This window comes from Herpailurus yagouaroundi, unplaced genomic scaffold (assembly GCF_014898765.1).
Source record: "Herpailurus yagouaroundi ecotype Mexico unplaced genomic scaffold, PumYag 201, whole genome shotgun sequence".
NCBI lineage: Eukaryota > Metazoa > Chordata > Mammalia > Carnivora > Felidae > Herpailurus > Herpailurus yagouaroundi.
In genome coordinates this window covers 1,259,210-1,278,391 of record NW_024412432.1, presented here as the reverse complement: position 1 = coordinate 1,278,391, position 19,182 = coordinate 1,259,210, and the positions used below count along the sequence as shown (strand labels likewise).

The 19,182-nt window shown below is 41.2% G+C and overlaps 1 protein-coding gene and 1 non-coding gene across 3 annotated transcripts in view; both read right to left on the bottom strand.

Annotated features, from left to right (window-relative positions):
- HSD17B3 (hydroxysteroid 17-beta dehydrogenase 3) overlaps nt 1-19,182 on the bottom strand; it is a 47,678-nt gene that overhangs the window by 3,400 nt on the left and 25,096 nt on the right. For both annotated transcript variants that reach the window (XR_005783070.1, XM_040450226.1), the window contains exons 3-10: nt 13,863-13,938; nt 12,084-12,191; nt 10,718-10,785; nt 9,386-9,421; nt 6,220-6,254; nt 4,858-4,939; nt 4,146-4,211; nt 781-930 (exon numbers count right to left, since the gene is read on the bottom strand). Coding sequence is in view for 1 of the 2 variants with exons in the window: in XM_040450226.1 (XP_040306160.1) it covers nt 781-930; nt 4,146-4,211; nt 4,858-4,939; nt 6,220-6,254; nt 9,386-9,421; nt 10,718-10,785; nt 12,084-12,191; nt 13,863-13,938 (621 nt within the window). In the remaining variant the exon portion in view is untranslated. The remainder of the gene's footprint in view (nt 1-780; nt 931-4,145; nt 4,212-4,857; nt 4,940-6,219; nt 6,255-9,385; nt 9,422-10,717; nt 10,786-12,083; nt 12,192-13,862; nt 13,939-19,182) is intronic.
- Nucleotides 14,903-15,008, bottom strand: LOC121014242 (U6 spliceosomal RNA). Its single transcript, XR_005783127.1, has one exon. It is a non-coding gene; the product is annotated as a U6 spliceosomal RNA (small nuclear RNA).

Sequence of the window (19,182 nt, the reverse complement as noted above, 5' to 3'; positions counted from 1 at the left end):
AGACCGTTGAAATATGAAGGGAAAGTAAAGATCTGTCTAAAATGTGTTGGTGATACCGGCAACAGAACTGCCCTGACACTGTGTGTGTTTGTTTTCAGTATCAGCATGCAACAGTCAAATCTACCTGTGTTTCATGTTTGTGGTTGCTTCTAAAAGCAGCCTAGGGACAGTAGGAACTCCTCATACCGTATGCCACTGAATTTTATTCCCACATTTGGTGGAGTCCATGCTGTGCAAGAGCCAGCTTGTACTTGCCCAAAAGAGCCAATCATGCACACTCCTAAATTCAAGTGCCATGACAACACAATGGTAGCTATAAACTCAGCCATGGGAGAGTTCTTAAACCATGGAAATCAGCAAACGCTATAAATCAAAGGTTTTGGGTTTTTTTTTCCTGGAAAGCCAGTTAGCTAAACATTTCCTAACACAGGGGGCCAGAGAAGACATTAGCAACCCCTTTAACCCCCACCCAGGGAAGCTCCCTGTGTCTTGGTCTGCCCTTCCCAAGCACTCAGGAAGCCACCTTACTTTTTGAGGAAAGAAGTGAGGCAGCCAAGGGTGATATTTGCCAATTTTGGGATTATCTATGGTCTGAGCACCCAGGCCTCCAGCTTCTCCTCTTTGCCACATATGCTCTTTAACTGGCTATATTACTACTTAGTAGCATACCCTCTGGCAGCACTAGAGGAAACGGTTGACTGTTCCAATAGCAAGGAAGAGCTCTGCTGGGGTTGCCTGCACACCTGCCTCTCTTGCTTTGAGAAAGAATTTATCAGTTACCAAGATTTCGTGGATGAGGCAGCCACAGGTTTCGTCTCCAATCATGACATAATTCAGTGATTCTTTAACAAACTCCTCAGCAGTCTTGGTTACCATGTTGGTGTTTAGATACTTTGTCATTGGGGTCGAAACAGCATAGGGAGTCAGCACCTACAATGGGAAATAAAGGCCATAACACAGGAGCAATCTGCCCACACCTGATCAATTAACACTTATTTTAACCACCTCTTCATTTTCCAATTCTGTTCTTCCTGTAAAAAGTCTCGGGATCTTAACTGATAATGGAACACTGACAAGGCATAAACTGGCACAGAGCTGTGAATCAGAAAGGCTGGTTTCTGGTTTAACTTTATCACTAACTCAAGCTGAGGCCTTAGCCACAACCATGTCAGGTGGTTCAAATGTACACGGGGTGACTGAGGACATGAATTATCTCTTAGACACGGTGGCCAGATTTCGACAATAAAAATGTAGGACACTCAGTAAAATTTGAAATCCAGACAAACAAGGAAAAAGATTAAAGTATAATATGTCCCAAGTATTACATGACCTACACCTATACCAAAAAAGAAATTACTATTATCTGAAATTCACACTAAACTGGATGTCCTATATTTTATCTGGCAACATTATCTGAGAAATTTATTTCTAACACATACAGCCAAAGCTGGAGCAATGCAAAGCTATCTGGATTCACACTTTCACACTTCAGTTAGGAGCCAGGAGTGGCACATACCTGATGATCTTTCCTATTGTGGTAAGAAAAATAAACAATCACACATTGTGCCTTGCAAAGTCAACAGCATGTTTCCACCTGTGATCTCACCACACTGTGTCCTAGCATGAGATTTCATAATGGGGTTTCTTACTTTATTCCCAGACAGAGACCTCGGCATCTTTAGAAAGAAAAAAAAGATCCATGCTTGTTTTCTTGGTTTTATTTTTTCTCACATCACATTTTCTTCACATTGATGAGGGAGCATAAGGCATGTTGAGGGCAAAATACAAGCTAGTGTATGCATGCACGCGCGCACACACACACACACACACACACACCCTGTGGGATATGGGTGATATTCCTCAGGGATGCCAAGCTGCCCAAGAACAAAGGAAAGGAAAGAAAATAAATGGTTAACTGTAGAGATCACAGTTGTACAGGGCATGGGTCTCCATCAGTTTATAAATATCTTAGTAAAGTACAAGAAAAAGGCAATCTTATCAATAGCCTAATCTCCAGAAACCTATAGACTCACTTTCCTGGAGCCCCAACATCATGCCTCCATAGTGATGTGGGGAACAAAGCAAGAAGGAAATGGCAGGTAAAATTAAATTCCCTTATAACCTTCAGCCAATTGACAAATACTTGAGACAAATACAGAGTATAACAATTCTCCAGAAACTCCCAACTGTCCTATGCTAATGCCTTACTACAGGAAAACAACCTTAATTTGACAATAGCCAGGCCTCCAGTATCTTTGAGTCCTCTTTAGCATATCAAAGTCCCTCTGGAGGCCTCCTTTTTGACTTTACCTCCCTCAACTCCATAGTATATAACCAGCCACTCTTCACAACCTCAGTGCAGCTCTTCCTGCCCATGGGTCCTGTCCCCATGCTTTAATAAAATCACCTTTTTGCACCAAAGATGTCTTCAAGAATTTTTTCTTGGCCATCGGCTCCAAAACCCCCCCCACCCCAAAACTTAATCAATATCACACTTGAAATTGTGTTGTTTCATAACTGAATCTAATTATAAGTCGATCAATCCAATTGAATTGGTTCTCATGGAAATTAACAGTCATTAATTTGTAAAACAGTTTTCTTCTAAAGATCTCAAAGTGTTACTCTTAGAGAAATATAAGAAGCGTGCATTCTTAAACCCAGTTTCCAGATAGAGAAATAACTGGGTTTGAGAACGCATGCTTCTTATATTTTTTGACCCAGAGCCCTTAATTATCAAAGCAAGATCTTCAAGAACTCCTCCCACTTTTTCTCTGGCATGTCAACTGACAATATCCAAGATGGCAGCTGCTCCATCTGCCTGGGTCCCTGCATGGCTACAATGAGTTAATCCTCTCTGCCAGCTTATAGTGAATGAGAAATAAATCTTTGCAGTTTGAGGCCAATGAGATTTTACGAGTTATTTTTTACTGCAGGAAACTTAGCCTATATGGGGCAGCACTGTTGCAAAAAGAATCTATCTTCAGCTGGGAGTTGGAGAATGGATAGGACGGGGAACTATCTCATAGGTGACAATTGAGACCATCAGGGCAGAGAACAGAACTGTGGTCTAGTGACAGGGTTGTTATAATCATTCACCATGAAAGACAGTGCTATTTGCAAAGTTCCTACCATTAACTCATATCTGCCTATTGAATATGGCATATTGATATGCCTTTATCTTATAAGTGATTAATTTATAGGAACAGCCATCTGAGATGTTCTCACCTGAGTATTTTAATTGAAAATCAGTATGTACAGCAATGATTTTACAGATTTAACTGTGAGTGTACCTTTTCATTTCTAATAGTATGTCTTAAAGCTTCTTCCCAAACAATAACAAAAAACCTCTGTAAACTGTTTATTCCAAGTTCCAGAAAGCAGTTAACTCTATTTTGCTGCAAGCACATATATGTCACTGACACCTCAAGAATCATACTGCACACTCTGCTGATGGCTGTGACAACCCTCCTCTGTTTAAGGTTGGCACAAGGTCATCTCCACGATGGTTCCGCTGTTGTAGGTGAAAGAGGAAGCCAAGCACTTCTACTCTAACCGCTCAAGAACCAGGGTGGGGATCTTTGTGGCCCATCACAGATGAACAGCTCCCAGAGTACCCGCCACCGCTGCTACTCCCTTACCGCCACTGCTCACCCCAACCGTTGCTACCCCCCCCCACTGCCACTACCCACTCTCCGACCGCCACTACACCCCTCGACAGCCACTATCCCCCAACAAATACTACCCCCTTCACAAATGCTACTCACCGCCCAACCGCCGCTACCCCCCAACCACCGCCTCTTTTCAATACAGATCTCTTGCCCGGTTTTCTTTTGTTTCTTCTCCACAATTCCTCCTGCCTAAACCTATCTCCTGCACCTGAGTCAGAGAGAAAGGCTGGTCAGACAAGACCAAGACACTATCATGATGCAGTGCTCACTCACCCTGCCCCATTTCCTCCTCCAGCACCTAGGGCAACTATGGTGGCAGCTGCCACTGCGAGGGTCACAGGAACTCACGTGGTGTCATCCAGACCCTCCCACCTGGCCATGCATGTGCCACCTGCCCTGCAGGAAGCAGTACCCCAGCTCCATGGGAATCCACACTTCCTAGCCCCAGTCCCACGGACTCAGAGCTGTTGACCTCACCTGGATAATGATTCCTTTCCTTTTATATTCTGCTTGCAGGGCTTTGGAAAACGTACACACAAAAGCCTGGAGCAAAAAGGAGAAAACACTTAAGGGGAGAGCTTGCTTTGTCCTCAGAGCCAACTTAGACCTTAAAGGGCTGCAGGGAGCTGACCTGCTTTACCTTAAAATGCAGCAGTTTGTCTAATGGGAGTTAGGACTTCTTGGCCTGGGAAGAACTCCCTCAATGAGCAGGAACATATATTTTGGGATTAATACATGCCTAGGGCCACTGCATATAGATGACCTTACCCAGAGAAGGCTCTCCCTTGTCTCAGTGCTAGGGAACACCCCCTCCTCTGAGGGTTTGGTTTTATGACTAGGGCATGGGCCACCTGGCTAGGCCTCCAGGACAGAAGAAAGACACAGTGCTACTTGCTGGAAGCAAAGGAGCAGGGCTATGAAGCAAGAGGCTGAGTGGGGCCTGGAGTCCCATGGGGACTGCGCTTGTCCAGCTGTGCTGCCTCAGGGCTTCACCAACCCATGGGCATCTGCTGACATGGTTCCCAGATGTCTGCTGATGAGCCCTGTACACAGAAGCCCCCTGTACATTTGCTCTCCAGGCAAATCTGTCCATCAGCTTGCCAGATGATCCAAAGTCCAAAGGAAAATGCCAGCTAGGAGAAACAAGAGCAGAAGGAGAAGGAAACTTGGACTGCATGCTGCTGCTCACCTTGGAAGCCGAATACATGGAGTAGAGTGGCCAGGGAAAGAGGGCCACCCCGGAAGAAATGTTCAAGATGAGACCTTTCCGCCTAAAAATCAAAGAAGTAAAGTTCTTAATGTTTTGCTGCCTGGTCACACACAGCTTGAGAAGAAAGAAAACAAAGGGGCTCCTGTGACCACTAGAAAAGTCCACCCTCTCTAGGCTGCTGTGTGCACTAAGTGTTCTCCCCAGAACCGTAAGTGGCCCTTTCCTATGGTGTAGACCCCAACACCATACAGTGATGTTACCCAACAGTCGTGACATCAAGGGCTTGTGACTCAAAACAGTGGCTCTGCTATGACAAACATTCCCCATCAAAATGCAGAGAACCAACTCCACTCAGACAAGACTCAGGAGAAAGGGGTCCTTCTTTCTCAAATGTGACCACATAAGTTCAAGGCCCCTTCTGATTCATAGAGATGACCCAGGATAGGACAGATGTCAAATGCAGAATCCTTTCTTGGGTGGAATTTGACAGTCCATCATCTGTTCACACAGGAACCCATGCACAAGTCTCCAGGATCCTTACTTAATCCTTTTGAAATTCAGTAACTTTAATCCTTCCCAGTTAGATGGATTCAATTCAGAAAATAACAAGAAACTGCAAATTAGAATACAAGGCTAAGCCCCTTCTTCTAGGGAAGATAAAACTATCAACCATTTGTGTCTAATGAATACCACCTGAGAAAAGCCAGTTCCCAAAGGGGTGTTGTAATAGGGTAATAAAACTATGGACTAAGTAGAGACACCGACAGGTGGTGATTTTTACTACAAAATTTGAGAAATAACAAAAGATAGCTTTGATCTCAGGCCAACCTCTGAAGTTTCTTTTATGTTCAACATGAGTTAATCTTTTTTAAAATTTTTTTCAACATTTATTTATTTTTGAGAGACAGAATGTGAGCAGGGGAGGGGCAGAGAGAAAGGGAGAAAACAGAATCCAAACCAGGCTGTCAGCACAGAGCCCATCATGGGGCTTGAACTCACAAACCATGAGATCATGACCTGAGCCGAAGTTGGAAGCTCAACTGACTGAGCCACCCAGGCACCCCGAGTTAATCTTTTTAATACAATGTGTGGTGAAACCACTGTTCTCTTCCTCCCTCCAGTAGATGCCACACTTGACCTTCAAATAGGCTTATCTGTTTGCAAAGCTGGCTTGGCGCAGAATGCTACATTTCCTGCTGGAATCACCATGTCCTTTCATCACAGTTTTTCCGTTGGTTAAAGCTGCAGCCAGATGAACACCCCATTCCTAGTCCCCAGGCCAGTTAACTGTCAGGCCAGGGAGGCCATGTTTTTCTGCGCTTTTTCAAAAAAAGACTTTACCTTGATTCCATGCGTTTCAGAATTAGCTGTGTCATCTGTAAGAGGAAGGGTAGAATTAAGCCCTCTAACAAAGGAAGTTAGTAGCCAGTGGGTGGGGGCTTAGGGAAGCAGGTGCCAGAGGAAGTAGGAAAAAAGAGCTTTATCTCTCAGGTGGCCTTGAAAATCTGCTGACACTCATTGGAGATGATTCTGGCAACACTAGAGTATGAATAAAACCCACAAGAAGCAACCTAGACTAATGGCAAACTGTTAGAGGCTTCTGGTTTCTTCCCCATAAAGCTAGTCTTCCTGAAAAATGAGGGCAGTGAAAAATTATGGAAATTGGCTTCCAGCCATGGAATCAACACTGAAGTTCCCCAGATACTTTTCATTCTGGGAGACAGGCATAAGTAGGTGGGCCATCACAAACTTCACCCATGAGTTAGAAGTAGGAAGGATGTCAGGAAATCTAACAAGTGTCCGTGAACGTCTCACATAAAAGGAATGAGATAGAGAAGTACATCTCTTCAATCCCACAGCAGCCAAGTAAGCAGCTCACAGGTGGACTGTGAAATAGCTCCATATACAGATCATGTCTATCTGTCCATTGGAATTACAGCAGTGTGAAGGAATCTGTTCCCTGTCCCAACTTGCCTGGCCCTGGAAGGGGTTTTTCCTACCAGTTCTGCAGCTTAAATGCCCCAATAAAAGAGCTTTTCACGTCATAATTATAAGGCACTCATTTTAAGAGTTAAGGAAGAGGCAGAGGCACCTGGGTGGCTCAGTTGAGTAGGTATCTAACTCTTTATTTCAGTTCAGGTCATAATCTCGTCATTGTGAAAGCAAGCCCTGTGTCCAGCTTTCCACTGGTCATGGAGCCTACTTAAGATTCTCTCCCTCTCCCTCTGCTTCTCTCTCTCTCAGGAAAGAAAGAAAGAAAGAAAAGAAGGAAGGAAGGAAGGAAGGAAGGAAGGAAGGAAGGAAGGAAGGAAGGAAGGGAGGGGAGGGAGGGAGGGAGGGGCAAACCCACAGACTGAAATGTTCTCAAAAGTACAACTGAGTGGAATCAAGCATGTCTCTAGAAGAGGCTTGAGAAGAGAGGATCCAAACAGAAGGGGAGGGGCAGAGAAATAAAGGAGACTGAAGACCAGAAGACAAATTTTGCCTATTTTTCCGTGTTGTCTGGGGCCCTACAGGAGTTTCTCAGTAGGCTCTATGCCTGCCATCATCCCTATATCATAGGTCAGGACTTTAATCCCAACCCTGAGGCCCTCCAGATAATGTTTTCACTGCTCTGGGGCAGCAGTGGGGGTGGAGTGGCAGTAGACTACTTCCTGAAAGACTGGGTTTTGAGCGAGACAGGAGAAGCATGAGGACTAGATGAAGCCCTCATCTTCCCCTTGGCTCTCTCTCCCCTCCCCCTAAAGGGCACTATGGGAGCGTGTTGGACAGCACCAGCATTTCTTCAAAGCCTCCCTACTGAAATCACTAGCCTTATTCGATGAATGATCCCAACAGAGAGATAACATTAGACTTTCTGCGTCTCTCTCTGTCTCAAAGCTCCTGATATTTACTCTCTTACCCCACCTTCCCTTTGCCTTCAGACTCATTCCCACATCCCTTCCCTTGACAGAGAATGCTACTATTTCCAGGTGGCTCCTTTGGGATAACTAAGTGATGCTACTCATGCTTCCAACCAGTGTGACCAACTGAGGCATGGTGTTCTCAGAAATCTAATCTGCAATTTGCTTTCTTTGCTATTTAAGGAAGTTAGTGTCTACCAATATATAAAAAAATGTTTTAGCAAATCAAAGCATTTGTCTGCTAAAGGAGCCAGAAGGTTGTCAGATATATTTGGGAAACCCTGTGACCAAATGGACCAAGACTGCAAGATCAACGTGTAAAATAACATGAAAGATTTTAGTGGTAAGGCTGCAGACAACAGTTGGACATTATAAAACTTACAATTACATCAGCTGGGGTTTTAAAACAACTATTGATTGCTCGGCTTACAAAGAATGTATGTACCAATAAAAACTGAGCACAACTACAAAACTTTTTACAGAAGAACCACCAATGGTGAACATAACTTTTGTCCATTTTACATTGGTTTGCTCAGCCTCCATCTCCCTCCTTATATTGATAGCAACTTATTTTTCTTTGGGAAAGCAACCCTTCTCTGCCAGGCCATGCTATAAAAATGAGACTGGGCCCTCCTGTCCCTAATGGGGCTCCCCATGCCATGAAACCATGGATCATACTGATTCACTGCTACAGTTCTACTGGACCTTCCAGAGCAGTCAGAAGGACAGTAATGTGCAACTGTGAATGTTGTGCACTGGGCAAGGTGCCCAGCTGTGGGGGTGACTGTCAGCTGAAAGCTCAGGGTTCACTCACAAGCCATTAGGAGGGCTCTCCCCATTCAGAGGAAAGGGAAAAATTGTGTTCACACAAAAGCATCATCTATCCATGCTTAAGCAGCACCTTTTCCCAAATCATCTGCTCTGAGGGGGTGCCTTTTCCTTATTCACACAAAGGCACAATATAGGACAGCTTTGTGATAGTCATGCCTGCAAATGCTTATGCATTTGACTCTAATCAAAGAAAATGAGTGCTGAATGGCACCTGACACATTCCAACATTCTTTCAAGAACAGATGAAGAATCTGAAGTTCAAGGGAGTTAAACCACATGGCCAACACTGTCCAACTAACTAGTAGCTGAGATAGGATCAGAATACAAGAAATCTTGAATTTCAATTCAACAAATATTTGTTGAATGTCAAAAGTCCAGAAAAATCCAAGCCAGGCCTGCTGTCATTTTTCAAACCAAGTGAGCTTTCCTCCATTAACAAAGACAAAAATTAGAGGAAGGCACCATTTTTTTTCAAGTTACTCTGGAATCCTGAGAAACTTTCAATGTCTAATATGTTGAAGCCTAATATTTCCTGACATGTGACAAAACTTGATGAAAAATGAGATTCAGACACTCTGGAGAATAAATTCATTACTGTATTTTCCTGATGAAAAGAGAATCAGACAATTAAAAAAAACACTGCCTGGTCTCTCAATCAAGTGCAGTTCAGCTTCACAGAATTCTGCTTCTACAGAAAAAAGCAATTCTCCTGAGTTGCCAGATTCCAACAGCTACTACATTTTAAGCATTTAGCACAGATATTGACTACATACCTTCACTACTGAGGTGATGTTACAGTGGATGAGACTCTGTAATAAATAATCACAACCATGAATTAGCTGGATGATTTGAGAAAATCTCTTGAGAGGCAGTCAGTGCTAAAGAACGATAAAATGGGCAAAAGGGTGGGTCTGAGCACTGCACCTCACTCACTCGGCCTGGAAATGAGGTTCTTGATTGATGGTCACCAAGTATGCTCTAGAACTGGGGAGCACCTGACATCCACTACGGTTCTATAAGAATTGATCTTGAGTAAAAGTTAATTAAGAATTTCCTTCAAAATGTAGAGATTTTCCTTCAAAATACAGTTTTTCAAAGGAAGGTGGTTATTTTCCAGCTGAAGGAAGAGTTAGCATATGTGGGTTTAGAAGACAACAGCATAGCAAATAGAAAGGTAAATGATAATATACGGTGGAGGTTCTGGGCTACAGATGCTGGATAAAGAAACTACTAGAATCACACAAGACAGACAGAAAGGAAAGGAGGGACATACAGAAGCAAGCACAAATGCAGACATAAATAGAAAAACAAAAACAATAATGGATCATGGTTAATAGAGAGACACAGCCTTGTGCCAAAAATAGGGATTTAGATGGGGTTAGATATGTGGCTAAGAGGGGAATTTTGCAAGGACATGCAGCAAAGTCCAAGCAATCTGGCACTATTTTTCCATGCAGTAGACTTGGGGATTAAATAGGACCACAGGCACACAATGACAGCCTGTTCAGAATGGGTATAACTACATGATTTTGAAAGTCAGGACCTGGAGAAGAGTCAGCAAATCATGTCTTCAAGGACTATTAAATGCGTAACAAATTCACTGATGACATGCAATGGCAGCCATGGGTCTGGGTCAAGGTTGCCGGATGTACAACACCCCCAACCACAGAGTTTTGTGTCACAGACTTTCCTCACGCTGAAAGTTGAAAAAAATCTTATTGCCTGGAAAGACAATGAAAGCCAAAGAGCTGGCCTTCTCCCACTTATAACCACAGCTGTAAATGTGTTAGCCAACACAAAGCCCTCAAAGATTATAAAGCAGAACACAGAGTCCCAAGAGAATGGGACAGTGGGCAGGTAAGTTTTGGTGTGCAGAGAAGGAGGAAGATGTCTATATCCTAGAGATGGTCATGAAAAGTGGTGCCCTTGCCTGTGTGGCAAGTACTTAGGTGAAGAGAAAGGGAGAGCTACAGACATCCACCTGGAATACAGAATTTTGGCCAGACAGCCTCCCTTGTACCCTTTCCCAGGCCCTAGTGACTACCCAGCCAGGAGGCCCGGTCCCCAGTGAGAGGAAACCATCCACAGAAAGAGACCAGGCCTACCTGGATTTCATCTGGTGTATCAAGGAAGTGGCTCGGGAGAAGGTTTGGAAGCATTCCGACATTGTTGACTGACAAAGGCAAAACAAAATGATGTCAGAGGAGCTGGTAGCAAATATTTATTAAAAGCCTTAAAAATGCTTATATTCAACCCCAGAAGTTTCTTCTCTTGGGAAGTTTCCCTGAGGAAACACAGACAGAAAAAAAATTATGTTCAAGGCTGTTCTTTGCAACATAATTTGATAACAGTGAGGAAATTGAAGGGGAAAACAATTGTCCAATAGTAGGAAGCACATCATATGGATCATGAGGCAGCCGTATGGCAGAATGCAATGCAGCCATTCAAAACTATGACTGCTTAAAGACATGGGGAAGCACTTGTGGTATATGGTTTTTAAAATTGTTACAAAAGAATATGTAAATTTAATCCCAGCTTTGGAAATATGTGTGTATATGTCTGGAAGGACATGTACCAGAACATTATCTCAGGCTGTGGAGATATTAACCAATTTATGCACTCATAGATTCTTTCTGGTTTTTCTGCAACAATGTGGTTTACATTTTTTATTAGTAAAAAATGTCATTATTTTTAAAATTCAGCAGGAAGTTTAGAAATCAAATCTTCCTTCCGTGTATAATATAGAGACTGTGCTCTGTATCAGGTCATAAAATATCTTGTCTATAAGTCACCACAGAAAAAAAAATAGTATCTTGTTTTCTGAATAAGAAAGTCAATTCTCAAATAAACATGCTCACTTGCTATTTCATGAATCAATCACAGCAATGTTTGTTTGCTAAACGAATTCTTTAGGCCAATGTTTGTTTGTTTGTTTGTTTGTTTGTTTGTTTGTTTTTTAGAGACAGAGAGAGTGAGAGAGAGACAGCATGAAGGGTGGGGCGAGGAGGGGCAGGGAGAGAGGAAGAGAGAGAATCCCAAACAGGCTCTGAGCTGTCAGTGCAGAACCTGACACAGGGCTCGATCCCATGAACAGTGAGATCATGACCTGAACAGAAATCAAGAGCTGACACTTAACCAACTGAGCCACCCAGGTGCCCCAAGGCCAATGTTTCTGAGATTCTGTCTTTCTGTCTAATATCAGTTATCAGTGGGGGAAAAAAATCATTTTCATATTATAAAATATGGTTGGGAAGGTTGAAGTATCTTAGTTTCATACATTCCAAAGCCATACATAAATGTGTTAATCCAATATGCCTCTTGAAAAATTGAACTGTAATATTTTGTTTAATGCTACAACTTAAAAGACAGTCATGGGTTAAGTTCAAGTTTACCACAGAATAATCAAGCGTCACTAAGATAATTGTTTTACTAATGTATTATAATATGCTTTGCATTTTGCAATTTACTTACCTAAAATTCCAATTTCTAAGCCTTCAAGTTTTTCTCTAATATGCTCGTAGATGTTGTCTTTGGTAAAATCTGCTTGTATAATCTTCACGCTACTCCCTGTGGTACACTCTGCATTAGAGACAACAGTTATTCTTTAATGAACAGGAGTTCAAATCCCTCCCTTGCTCATGGACTTCTCCAATGCTCCTGGCACTACCTGAGCAGACCTTTAAGAGGATAAAACCATTATCCCAATTAGAAACACGAAAAAGTCCCCAATAAATGCTGGAACGTGCTAAAAGATTTGTGAGTGATGGTTTCTGGTGTTTCTGAGAGTTACTCTGATGACAAGTATATGCTCTAAAATAAATTTAGTGCAATGGTTCTCAAAGTGGAGTTAGAAACACAAATTCTCAGGCTCCACCCTGCATGCCCTCCCAGTGACCCTGTTCATGCTCAAGGATGAGACCCCTGGTCTATAGGCCATAAGAGGATAGTGATATGTTGCCTCTCCTCAGTGTCAGGTCCCCGTGGCATAGACAGAGCAATCCTCTGCATTTGTCCAACATGGTAGTATTCATAAAGCATTTACACATATAATATTTTAAACCTCTCTACAACCTTGTAAAGTAGATATTACACCCATTGCTAAGAGGAGAAAACTAGGGCTCAGAGAAGCTAACTCTCCCCAAGACACCCACACTCTGCTCCCTCCAAGTCCATGCTCGCTCTGCTATTCCACGTGGACTTGGCTTTGTGTAGGAGCCTTCAGTGGGTATAAAAGCAACAGGTAGAGTTCAGCAACTGCTTCCTGCTCAGCTTTGGAGTTAAACCCAATATTTCTGGGACAAGTGATCTTGAGGCATAGTTTGGCAGGTGGGGGATATTTTCAGGCCAAAGACACTTCTTGCTTTTCAAGGACAATAAAAAGCACTATGAGAGAAACATTATGAGAGAAACACTGAAGAATATCCTAGTTTTGGACAAAGTTACTTTTGATATCCAGACATGGAACAAAAGCAGAATTCATTGGATGAAGGGCACTGAGCCTCCATCGTGTGATTGCCCAGCCCCACACTTCCCACCATCCCACGCTATTCCAAATCTCCCCCAAAGACACAAGGCCATCCCCTGACAGCCTGTCACAGTCTTCACAAGTCTTCATAATTGAAGACTCATTCTTTTGAGGTAAGGATTTTACAAATTACTAAATTAATAATTAATTATTGAAATAAGATACTTAAAAAGGGATATGATTACTATTAACTAACAACACCTTGCAGTGGATCATAATAATCAAATATTATAGTATAAATGCTGCCTCATAGAGTTGTACAGTGTACAACTTGTACAACCATACATGGCAGCCCTGGATCAAATATTTTTTAAAAATCTGATAACCACCAGCAAGGACTGTCCCTCAACTCCCTGCAAGGAGCAGGGCATAGATACAGGGAAATGCCCAAACATAGATTCTGCTTTTGAAGGAAGTAGCAGAAGCAATAAAACAGCTGGGACCTCTGGATGAGCAGAACTAATTCTAGAGATGAAGACACTCCACCAAGGAGAGAGTAGATCTATGTGTGCATGTGTCTGTTCCTACTTCACCCAGCCCACAGAATCCCTGCTGAACTAATGCCACTTATGTCCTGCCCTTAACTTTGTAAAGTCAGCTCCCTGCAGAAGGACCAGTGCATCAGGCTCCAGGAGCAGCCTTAGGAATGCTGACAGGGCCTCTACAGGTACAGACTTGGCTGGTGGGCTCCACAAACATCTCCCTTATTTCTTTGGGTCACTCACCAATCTCCGCAGCAATGGCCTGTAGTTTTTTCAGTGTCCGGCTGATAAGCACAACATTGAGTCCTTGTCTTGCTAGCTGGGAATGGGGGTGGGAAAACCGAAAATGAGAAAGATGATAAGCAGATAGGGAAGTCGTGTTTTAAAGGTGAATTGGAACATCACCCACTTGGTCACAAGGTGATGTGCTTGCTTCTCCTGGGTTTAAATGTGCAGAATGTGACAAAGATTTCTGGATTATGAGCAAAACAGCCACACGGGGCCAAGCTATATGTGACATAATAATAGTAGTTTATTTTTAGGTGTTTATTATGTGCCAAAAACTATTCTAAGAGCTTTTTTATTTAAAAAAAAATAAAAGACCCACAGACCCTTTTTTATTAAAAAAAAAAAAAAACCCTCTGAATGCACTCTCATCAGAAATGCCTGGGGCCAAATGTGTTTTGGAATTCAGAATTTAGAAGATTTTATAGTATAATTTATATAACAAGTCTAGGGCAGTACCCCCTGTTTAAAAACTGTATTTCTGCAGCAACTTTTGAGCTAATTCCTATTCATAAGGACATTTTTTTCGTGGTTCACCTCACTTGGGCATGGGCATGGCCTGAGCCCTCTCTCTGGCTCCCAGCAGGACAAAAAATAGAATAAGGTACCAGAGGGTAAATAGATGCTTCTCTGAGATCAGGGAAGAACTCTTCTTCAGAGTGGATAGTGCCTCAACTCCTGGGCTGAGTGGCAGTGCACAGAAGAGGTCTGCATTAACGTGGCACAGGGGACAGGCAAACTCAGTATGCTGGGAGGTCCCAGACAGGTCGAGACTCCTCACACCTATAACTACTACTAGTTATAGTAGTAAGGCTAGAGCTTTCCCTGAAGACAAAGGGAAAAACTAACATTTGTTTAAACCGAGACTGATAACATTTGAGTTAGTGACAAAAGGGCCTGTTAGTTGAAATCTTTCTCTATGGTTTTAATTAAGTTTTTATACCTTTATCTTTTTAATTGTGGTAAAACGCATATAACATAAAATTTATCATCTTAACAAATATATGGAATTTTTCATGAATTTATGTGTCACCCTTGTGTGGGGCTGTGCTAATCTTCTCTGTGTCATTCTAGATTTAGTACATGTCCTGCAGAAGTAAGCACTGTGCCTTTATTTTCATAAGGAATTACAGATTATAGAAAATACATAAGAAGCTGAATTAAAGACTATAATATGTGATCTCCAATAGCCAACAACTCAATCTTCAAGCCAATGATCTCAAAATCACCCAGAGAGATGTCAAACACACACACACACACACACACACACACACACACACACAACTAATTCCCACCAAAACCATCCAAATAAAAATTTCTGGAGTTGAAGCATCAGTGTTTACATCTTTTTCTATTTTAATTTATTAAATTATCTATGCAATACACAAATACAATCTTATTGTAAAAGATGTCTCCAAAACCCCTCTACACCCCTAGGCTCCTGCTGCTTACCTTTTTTTCTGCATCTACATGCATATATAAGCACATACAGAAATAAACATTCATTTTATGGTTTTCTTTCCTTTCACACTTTATAAATGGCATTATAAAGATTGTGTTTTTAACTTGATGATGTGTCTTATCTCTAAGTATCCTATCTATCTCCACATCACTCCAGTTTCATAGTGTCCTGTAGTTCACTTTAGGGTGAGCACTGGAGTTATTTTTAAGTTTTCCCATTACCTATATTACCACAACGAATACCCTTCTATATAACTCTTCATATATACAAGTGAATCAATTCCTAGAGTAGATAGTCAAGAAGTGGAATTGTATCAAAGGGTGCATGCTTCTAAAATTTTAACAGTGTTGCCAGAATACGGTGCCTTAAAACCATACCACCAAAAATACAACTATAGCTATTTCTTCACACTCTGTCCAGGATTTTATATTAGCAACCTTTTCAACTTTTCCCAATCTAATGGTCAAGAAATTATATCCTTATATTGTTTTAATTTGCATTTTTCTAGTTATCAGTGGAGCTGAGCATTTTTTTTTTTTTTTTTTTTTTGGACATTTGTGTGAATTACTGGTGTGTACTCTTTGGCCCATTCTTCTACTGGGTTGTCATTTTTAAATAAATTTTTAGGTGTTTTGTGGGTTTTTTTTCACATATTCTGATTATTAATTATTTGCTTGCTATATATTTAGTAAGTATTTTCTCCTTTATTTATGGCACCTTTACCATACATTATATATTAATTTTCATGTTATCGTTCGTAAATATTTTCTATGGCTTTTTAAAAACTTCCTTTATGAACTTCCATAACTCCAAGGATATATTTTCCTATAACCTTTTACACTATTTTTATATTTCCTGTTCGTTTATTTTTGAGAATAATCTGAGCGTGAAATCACCTAACATTATTTTTTGCAAGATGGGTGGCAATTTTCTTTACAAAAGTTTTGTATTTCTCCATTCTTTATACTTTTTTAGAGAGAGAGCAAATGGGGGAGAGAGATAGGTAGAGAGAGAGAATCTTAACCAGGCTCCACAGTCAACATGGAGCCCGACACAGGGCTCAATCCCATGACCCTAGCATCGTGACTTGAGCCAAAATCAACCGACTGAGCCAGCCCAGGCATCCCTCCATTCTTTCTTGATTTAAAATGCCAACTTAGGGGCGCCTGGGTGGCTCAGTCGGTTGAGCGTCCGACTTCAGCTCATGATCATGGTCATGATCTCAGGTCATGATCTCGCAGTCTGTGAGTTTGAGCCCCGTGTCAGGCTCTGTGCTGACAGCTCAGAGCCTGGAGTCTGCTTCTGATTCTGTGTCTCCCTCTCTCTGCCCTTCCCCCGCTCATGTTTCATCTCTCACTCTCTGTCAAAAATAACATTAAAAAAATTATTTTTAATGCCAAGTTAGTCATATGCCAAATTCTTACATGTCCGTGGGTCTGTTCATGATCTACCTGTCCTGTTTCACCAATTTGTTAGTCAATTTCTGTGCCAGTGCCATTTATGATTTAATCACAATCTTCTAATAGGCTTTGATATTTGATGTGTGAAAGAGCAAGTTCCTACCATTTATTGTTCTCTTTCAAAATGTTTTTATCTTCTTAGTTTAACTTTCCAAATAAATGATAAAATTGTCTAGTTAAGTATTATTATATTTAAATTAGAGAAATTTAGGGTAAATAATATTTTGAAATATTATGATATTTGCAGTAATCAGTTGTCTTATCCAGACATTTGGTATCCATTTGTCCTAATCCTATGTGTTCTTCTCAAAAATTTTAGAAGTGTCTTCACATAAATCTTGGACATTTTGTATTAGTTAACATAACATTAGCTCACATAACAGAGAACTCCAAAATTTCAGTGGTTTCACACAATGAAGTTTCACACAATGAAGTTGGTTTTTGTCTTATAAACTCTTTTTCACATAGTCATTCAGGTCCCATGCTGAGAAAGTCTTTGCCATCTTCAACACTAGGTATCTAAGATTGCCCTGGGTATTGACACCCAGCCATGCAAGGATTAAGACAGAGAAGATACATCCCCTCCTTTAACCACCTTGACCAAGAAGTGACACACATCATTCTGCCTGATTTCATTGGCCAAATTAGTCACATAGCCCCACTTTGGTGGAAAGGAGTCTGGGAAATGCCCTGGCTAGGCAGCTGCTTCTGGCTGTAAGTCTACACCATGCGGGGAAAAAAGTAAGGATCTAGGAGGACATTTAACTGTACCTGTCGCCAATATCTTACATTTATTTGTTGTCATCATGAATTAAGTTATTATGGAAAGCAGAGGAAACTCTAGAATGAAATACCTAGGTTCAGTTCTTGTTTCTACCACTTAAACCTGTGCACACAAGTTACTCAGACCAAAGAGTTTCCGCATTGGCAAATCATGGACACCAATAGATATACTTCATTAAGTTGTTCTGAGAATCAAATAAAAAACCATACCACAAGTGCATGGAGCAGAGTCTGTCACATAGGAAAGCACCCAATAGTATCAGTTATTTTTCTATGTATTCTACTTTGTTACTCTTAGTGATTAGGAACTCTGCCCAGCCACCTCACTGAATTCTTTTATTCATTGTAATAGTTTCTTCATCAATGGTTGGCTTTTCATCATAGACAGTAATATTATCTACAAATTACAGTTTTGTCCCTTCCTCTCCAATGTTTGCATACTTTTGGCCTCGTTATCTTGGATAATATCTCCTGTGCTATGTCAAGCAAATATACTGTCTGTTCTCTACCATACTGAGAACACTTTTATTTTTTTGTTTATTTGAGAGAGAGAGCGAGCGCGCACACTCGTGCACACACAAGTGGGGAGGAGCAGAGAGAGAGGGAGAGAGAGAATCCCAAGAAGCCTCCATGCTTGGTGTAGAGGCTGATTCAGGGATGAAACTCAACAACCGTGAGATCATGACCTGAGCCAAAATCAAGAGTCGGATGCATAACCGACTGAGCCACCCAGACTTCCCTAATGTTTTTCAGTACAAAGCATGAGGTTTCCTGTTATTTCTGGAAGTTATTTTTTATCAATTTCAGAACACTTTCATCTATTCCTTTTTGCCAAATTACTTTATTTTTAAAACAGCTGGATTCAGTTTGCTAATACTTAACTTGGATCCCGATTTTCTTCTTACCCTTGTCCCATTTTGATATCAGAGTCATGCCAATCTGTCTACACAATTCCTGAAATTGTCCCAGGATTTTCTCAATTTTAAAACCAAAAGTCCCACACCCCAGGATCTGCCCCAGTCCCAGGCAAATCAAGTTGGTTGGTCATCCTAGAAACATTTTGGTTTTTTGGTATTTCTTTCTTATTCCTTGAAGATTTAGTAATATTTACTCACAAGTAACATCTGGGTGTTTTGTAGATATTCATAAATGCCTTTTCCATCTCATGCATGGGTTGAGCCAACTTTGATTATGTTTCCATAGGAAATGTCTTTCATCTAAGTTTTCACTTTATTGATACAAAGATAGTCTTTTCTTCCTTTCTTTTTCTTCTTCCTCTACTTTTTTTTAAATCTCCTTGTCTGTAGCTAGGTTCCCTAGCTTTCCTTCTCTTTCTTTTTCTTTTTTTTTTTTTTTTTTTTTAGGTTTTCAAATATTTGTTCCTTTTCTGTTTTTTTTTTTTTAAGAATCAATCTTGAATGATCAGTTCAGTTTATTCCTATTGCCTCTGTCACCCATTTTTGTTCTTCTCTTTATTAATTTCCTCCTTCTATTGGATTTATTTTGTTCCCTTTCTAGAATTTCTGGAAAGCTAAGACTATCTACAATCTTCCTTATTTTCTAATAGATGCAT